This window comes from Chiloscyllium plagiosum, chromosome 32 (assembly GCF_004010195.1).
Source record: "Chiloscyllium plagiosum isolate BGI_BamShark_2017 chromosome 32, ASM401019v2, whole genome shotgun sequence".
In the NCBI taxonomy this organism is placed as follows: Eukaryota; Metazoa; Chordata; class Chondrichthyes; order Orectolobiformes; family Hemiscylliidae; genus Chiloscyllium; species Chiloscyllium plagiosum.
In genome coordinates this window covers 3,506,835-3,513,968 of record NC_057741.1, presented here as the reverse complement: position 1 = coordinate 3,513,968, position 7,134 = coordinate 3,506,835, and the positions used below count along the sequence as shown (strand labels likewise).

The 7,134-nt window shown below is 41.1% G+C and overlaps 1 protein-coding gene across 2 annotated transcripts in view; it reads left to right on the top strand.

The window, feature by feature from the left end:
- Positions 1-328: 328 nt before the first annotated feature.
- LOC122539321 (annexin A5-like) overlaps positions 329-7,134 on the top strand; it is a 64,549-nt gene continuing 57,743 nt past the window's right edge. The window contains exons 1-2 of one of the 2 annotated variants that reach the window (XM_043674025.1): positions 329-554; positions 838-863. In XM_043674025.1, the coding sequence (XP_043529960.1) occupies positions 344-554; positions 838-863 (237 nt within the window). In that variant the 5' untranslated portion in view covers positions 329-343. The remainder of the gene's footprint in view (positions 555-837; positions 864-7,134) is intronic. The other variant, XM_043674026.1, reaches the window with a different exon arrangement.

Below are 7,134 nucleotides of genomic sequence, written 5' to 3'. Positions count from 1 at the left end.
ATTTAGACATTCAAAGGAGTGGTTAAAATTCAGTTGGGGAATGAATGGGGGCTATTAGCAGCTGACAATAGGCTGTGTGTGATAGCAGTTGTTGAGAGTGTGTTGCTGGAAAAGCACAGCAGGTCAGGCAGCATCCGAGGAGCAGGCTGCCTGACTTGCTGTGCTTTTCCAGCAACACACTCTCAACTCTGATCTGCAGACCTCACTGCCTCTTATGTGTGACAGCAGTCCTTGTGATGACACGGCTTGGTGTGTGGGGGTGAGAATAAGGACATGGTCTCAAGCCCTGAAATTGCTGAACTCGATATCAAGCCCAGGAGCCTGCAGAGTTCACAAGTGGAAAATGAGGAGCTCCAGGAAAAGGTTGTCAAATCTTTCATCGAATAGAACTACAATTCCCAGCATTCTGAGCTCTTCATCTTACACTGTTTCCTCAGGCAGGGTGGGGTCTGGTGGAGTTGTACGACTTGGAAAGTATGAGCTCACACTTGTAGTGGTTTTTGATATTGAGCTGTGCTTTTGCCTCACAAACCCCGAAGAAGCTCGGCTAAACAGTATGCCTTCATTGTTACTATACCTAATATTTTTTCAAAAACGAAACGTCGGTGTGGGGGGGTGGAATTGGTAATAGGAGGAAAAGTACAGAATGTCTCTGCTTTGCTCAGTTTCACAGAACAGATGTAAAATTGTCTAGATTAGAATTGGGTTATATATTTGGATTTTAAAAAGTAAATCATGACCAAGATGAAACTTTGAAGTTACATTTTGTCGACGTGTTTTTATTCCAGACGCTCTTGTTGTGATTGCTTCACTAATTTTATTTTTTGTTTTGATTAGACTGGAAAATGGCATCGAAAGGGAAGGTAGGTCCAATATTTACAACAAGTTGAATGAAAAAGCTGCTGTTCGTTTACTGGCCATGTCAAGGCATAACTTTAACTGTACTTTTTACGTAGGAAACTATAAGTTATGTTGATAATACGAAACTGAATACGTGTGGTCTTGAGACCCTATTTTTCCCCCCAGCTAATATTGAGCTGAAATGGGGAATTTGTTGAATTAGTTCCAAATGTCTGAAAAAGTTCAAGAAAACTTGAATCCCGATAGGATGCGCGCTTCTAGAATTCCCGGAATAGGATTTTTTTTGGTGTTCATTTTTTGCTTCGCTGTTTTTCCCAAACCAGCTTTACATTTTGCCAACTGTTAACTTACCACGGTCTGACTTTCTAATGCTGGAAGTGTTTGGTGAGTATTAGAGGAACGTTTAATGGACAAAGGAGCACAAAACAAAAACTGCTGGAATCTGGTCCAACGAAGATGGATTCCTGTACTGTTTTCCACTTTAGTTGGTTGAATTAAAGCTGGTTAAAATATTGCAATTCCAGATCAGCCCTGCCTGGAGACCGAACCCGAAACCACTTTGATCAGCTTGGCTCGGATACAGAGTGGATGCAGCCTGTGCTGGGAGGTTGTGGTCCCGTGAGGGTGGGGCTGTTACAGTTTGCTTTTTTAAAAAAAAACTCTGGAATTCATTTCTTTTGAGGTTTTGTTTTATTGCGATTACTGATTTCACTTAACTGGTGCCACATTTTTTATTCAGCTGAGCGTTGTGCCTGATGTTTTACCAGAGCAGCTTACAGACTAAGTCGGACCAAGTGTCAGTTGGTGTGTGGCAGCTGTAAACTGGTTCATCTAGCAGTTTGGCTGTTGGCCCCAAATCTCACTGCTGTTCAGTGTAGTCCCTCCAAAGCAAGGATTTGAGGTGTAATTTTTCTTGCTTTTATTAAGTTGTGAATCAGTAAAATATAGATCATAAATTTAGGTCATCCCTAATATTTGAGCCAGAGCTTTACTTGTCAATACAATAGCAGGTCAAAGAATCCTACATTTGCAGAGTCAAGGGATATTTGTGACATTCTAAACAGAAATCCACTTATTTTCTCCAGCGTTTAACCTCCTTTGAAGCTGATTGATGAACTGCCAGTTTAACTGGGCTTGCCATATTGGAACTATGCAGCCTTTATCAATACTGGGGATTTTGGTTTGAGTTCCTGGCTCAGCCAGATATGGGCAGGGGGGACTTTTATAATCATTGGCACTTTAGGACCCTAACTTAGTTAGATGCTGACATAAACCAGCAGCTAAAGTGGGTGCAAGAGTGTCCTCGTGCTTTCTCAACTTGTGTATCCCTCTTTCCTGACTAAAAGGATGGTTCCAACTGCTTCCTGATATTTGGCTCCTGTTCTCTCACCTGCATCTGACATCCTTGCTGCTGGCTACAGTGGAGTGAAAACAGCTTGAGCCTCTCACTGAAAACATGGTGCGGATCTCCACTCATCCCACGTTCCATCCACTTTTCTCACCTCAAAAGGGGCTATAATTTTTAAAAACTATTCTACTGGCACCTTTTTTCTCTCGAAGATGCTAGATGCAAATTGGTCTGGCAACAGTCCAGTAATTCTCCAAAGAGCCTATCCCTCATATATTTGATTTAAAAGCTTATACAAGATAGTATAGAAGCCAAACTTAATTTCTACATGAGCAGATCCAATCTAGAAGAAGCCACTGGGAAGTAGTCAGGAGCAGATTTGATGTTTTCCCTTCTAGAAGCCTCAAGTGCTGAGAGCAGTTGTATTGCCATCCTTAGTGGAAATGACCAACCGAGAGTAGATCTGGAAGTGAAAGTAGGAACTGATGTTCTGTGGAGCTCAGAGACTGTGGGATGGGCGGCAGTAAGTGGAGGTTGGATGCGAATATTTGTGGTTTTTATCAGTTTGGTAAATCTTCAAGTCACTGTAACAATGATATTCAGGCCAGTCATTCTATTTTCTAGTAACATTTTGTTTAATAATAACTATGCTCCTATTTCAATGAATTTAAATATGGACTACAGTTCATATTGTAATGCACGCATCTAATTTCGTAGCTACAATTTTTTAAAAAGAAGCACGTGATGTTGTCTACCATTAGTGATTTTGCCCCAATCATCAATCACTTGTATAAGTAAAGTGTATATTGTTATGATCCCAGTAGATGATAATACTGAGCAAGTCAGATTCATGAATAGAAATTGGTGTGAGAGATCGTATGTTTAATTTTTGCAGTTTGTTTAAAGTGATGGTTAATCATGGAGCCATATTTATGAGAGACAATTCTTAACACTGGTGCCCCGCAAAGCTGTGTACTCAGCCCTGTACAATACTACTTATACACAAGTTTGCTGATGACACCGCCATTTAGTTTAGATTTCAACAATGAGATGGAATATAGGAAGGAGATTGAGTGCTTAACAGCATGGTGCAAAGATGACAATCTCTCCATCAACACCAGCAAAATGAAGGAGCTGGTCATTGACTTAAGGAAGCAGAGTGGAGAACATGCCCCCAATCTGCATCAAAGGTGCTGAGGTGGAGATCGTCAAGTCCTTGGGAGTCACAGTCACCAACAATCTGCCCTGGTCCCCCACCCACATTGACACTATAGCTAAGGAAACACAGCATGTCCATAAAGACACTTACAAATTTTTATAGATGCACCGTAGAAAGCATCCTAACTGGACGCATCAGCGTGGTACGGCCACTGCTATTCCCAAGTCTGAAAGAAACTACAGAGAGTCGTGAACACAGCTCAGTCCATCACACAAACCAGTCTCCCATCCATTGACTTCTTCATAACGAAAGACTCCTCCCACCCAAGTTAGACTCTCTTCCATCTGTCAGAAGATAAAAGTTTGAATGCACGTTTGGAAAGATTCAGGAACAGCTTCTACCCTGCTATTTTCAGACTTCTGAATGGACCTCTTAAATGTTACTGTTGATCTCGCTCTCTCTGCATCATCTCGGCAGCTGTAACCTGTATCTTGCACTCTGTTCTGTTACTCTGATGCACTTGTACAGTATGAATCTGCCTGTAAAGCACATAAGACAACACTTTGCACATTACCTCGGTATATGTGACAGTAATCAAACTAATGAAATCAAACACCAAATGTTCTTCAACCTATATTCTGTTGTTGATCACAAAAGAGGAATTAAATGAATGAATGGATGGAATTGTCCAATTTATTCTGGTTATAGCCAAGATACCCCAAATTATCGGGCTCCAGAGAGAGGATACCATCTATATCTGGATTTCTTTTTCTGCCCTGTTTCTATCTTTCTCCTCAGTACCTGCACTGAGATTCTGTGCATAATTACATTTAATTTGACTGTACTTAATTTGCAAAACTCAGTTATTTACAAATTAATGCCAGGCTCACCGACAGAGACTTGTCACAACTACAACATGTTACTATGTTGAAAAAGTATTACTGTATTTGTCCAGGAGTTAATGAATTTCACGTAATGTAGGAAGCTGGACAGAATTGGGATTTCAAAGTAGATTACTGAGCATAAATAAAAGTACATTTAATATTCTTATTGATCTCAGTCAGCTTTTTTACACACTTCCTGAAAATATCAGATTAGCTTTCTAGCTTTTTCAGAATTTAAAGTACATTAAATTAAGTTGAATCGTGTTTGCTTCTTCAAATTGAATTAACTATTCTATTATTTGAATTAAAAAGAGTCAGAGGATTTGACAACAAATAATCTAAATCATGTAGAGATGTACTCTATAAACCTTGGCTGTAAATCAATTAATTTATATCATTTGGTTTGAAGGTAATAGACAGAGGATGATGATGGAGAGTTGTTTTGCAGACTGGAGGCCTGTGACCAGTGGTGTGCCATAAAGATAGATGCTGGGTCCACTGCTTTTTGTCACTTCTATAAATGATTTGGATGTGAATACAGGAGTATAACTAGTAAGTTAGCACATGACACCAAAATTGGTGGTGTAGTGGACAGTCAGGAAGGTTACCTCGGAGTAAAATGGAACCTTGATCTGATGGAGTGGCAAATGGAATTTAATGTAGATAAACGTGAGTGTTGAATTTAGGTAAGGCAGATCAGGGCAGGGCTTGTACACTTAATGGTCCCGGGAGTGTTGCTGAACTAAGAAACCTTGGAGTGCAGGTTCATAGCTCATTGAAAATGGAGTTGCAGGTAGATAGGATAGTGAAGAAGTCATTTGGTATGCTTTCCATTATTGGTCAGTGGATTGAATATAGGTGTTGAGAGGTCATGTTGCAGCTATACAGGACATTGATTAGACCACTTTTGGAATATTGCATGCAATTCTGGTCTCCTTCCTATCAGAAAGATGTTGTTGAACTTGAAAGGATTCAGAAAAGATTTACAAGGATGTTGCCAGGGTTGGAGGGTTTGAGTTACAGGGAGAGGCTGAATAGGCTGGAATGTCAGAAGCTGAGGGCTGACTTTATAGAAGTTTATAAAATCTTGAGGGGCATGGATGAAGTGAATAGCGAAGGATTTTTTTTCCCTGGGGTGGGGGAGTTCAAAACTAGAGGGCATAGGTTAAAGGTGAGAGCGGAAAGATTTAAAAGGGACCGGAGGAGCAAATGTTTCACACAGAGGGTGGTATGCGTATGGAATGAGCTGCCAGAGGAAATAATGGAGGCTGGTACAATTACAACATTTAAAAAACATTTGGATGGGTTTATGAGTAGGAAGAGCTTAGATGGATATGGGGCAAATGCTGGCCAATGGGTTTAGATTTGTTTGGGATACCTGGTCAGCGTGGACGAGTTGGACGGAAGGGTGTGTTTCTGTGCTGCACACCTCTATGACTGTATGTCTGTAACGGAGCAATATCCTGATTAGTGCTTCTGATCAACAAGGTATGGTGTTTGGACAGGAAACTACAGAAGATACTAGCCATGTACAGTACTTTTCAGTTGAGTTGTTAATTCCACTAATAATAATTAACTAATAATAATTCTACATCCTTGTTCACCTCTGTTATTGTGCTCTTTCTGTCTCTCTGAACAAATGTAAAAGCCCAATGCTCCATTGTTCTTTGAGGTCATGTGTGTATTCATTCATAGGAACAAGTGGAATCTGCCCCTCTCGAATCTTTTTGCCCGGAGTTATAATCTCTTTCCCCTTCCCAGCAGCAGATCTGTTGATTGTATGGGCTGCTTACCATGCCAAATGTAGGGTCTGTTTAGACACAAGAATTAAAACCTTGAGTGTTGCTGAAAAAAAAAGACATTTTGTCAAAGCTTTTTTTTCTTGCATTCATCACAACCGTTTGCAAGAATACGAAGTTAAGAGAAAAAACAGCATTTGTATGGCATGAAGGAGTGCTGGTTTTTCAGCAAGTGGATTCTGATTTGTAAAGGTGTTGTAGTGGAGAATGTGCCAATTAATGATTTTGATCGTGAGCAGCTAAGCTTTGTCTAAGTTTATAAACCAGACAGGTTGACTCTGGTCAGAGTATTGCCTGAGGCAACAAATAAAATACACAAAAAGCTGTTTTTCGAACTGAATCAGAGCCAGTGAGTAAACACATTCTCTTTCTGTCTGAAAAGATGAGTCTAGCAGCTTTCGGTACATTTCAGGGGCACCACTGCTGAGTCTGATTGATGATCCTAAATTGGTTGTCACTGTAAATGTTAGCACACTTAGTATTATCCAGCAGATGATGTTCAACTGTACGATCTTCTCAAAAGTTGCGCACTGCCTTGTGAGTTGCAGACGTTTAAGCTGTTTGGATACGGCCCATACTTTGCTTGTTGCTCACAGCTGAAGGGTGATGTTGTTTGATAAAATGCGCCAGTCTTTGGGACATACTGTGCACATTTGTGACATCACACTGGCACTGACATTCACTCATTTGTCTGGTAAGCAGAATATCTTTGTGGCTTGACAGAAGCTTCCTGTTTGTGGTAGTCCCCACACTTGTTGCAACTGCTTAGTAGCATGATGGCACAGCTGCTGAAATCTTTGAGATACCTTGCCTTTCCAGTGTAATTTGAGTTGGAGCTGAAAATGTGTTGCTGGAAAAGCGCAGCAGGTCAGGCAGCATCCAAGGAGCAGGAGAATCGCATGAGCCCTTCTTCAGGAATGAGGGGAGTGTGCCAAGCAGGCTAAGGTAAAAGGTAGGGAGGAGGGACTTGGGGGAGGGGCGTTGGAAATGCGATAGGTGGAAGGAGGTTGAGGTGAGGGTGATAGGCCGGAGTGCGGGTGGGGGCGGAGAGGTCAGGAAGAAGATTGCAGGTTAGGAAAGTGG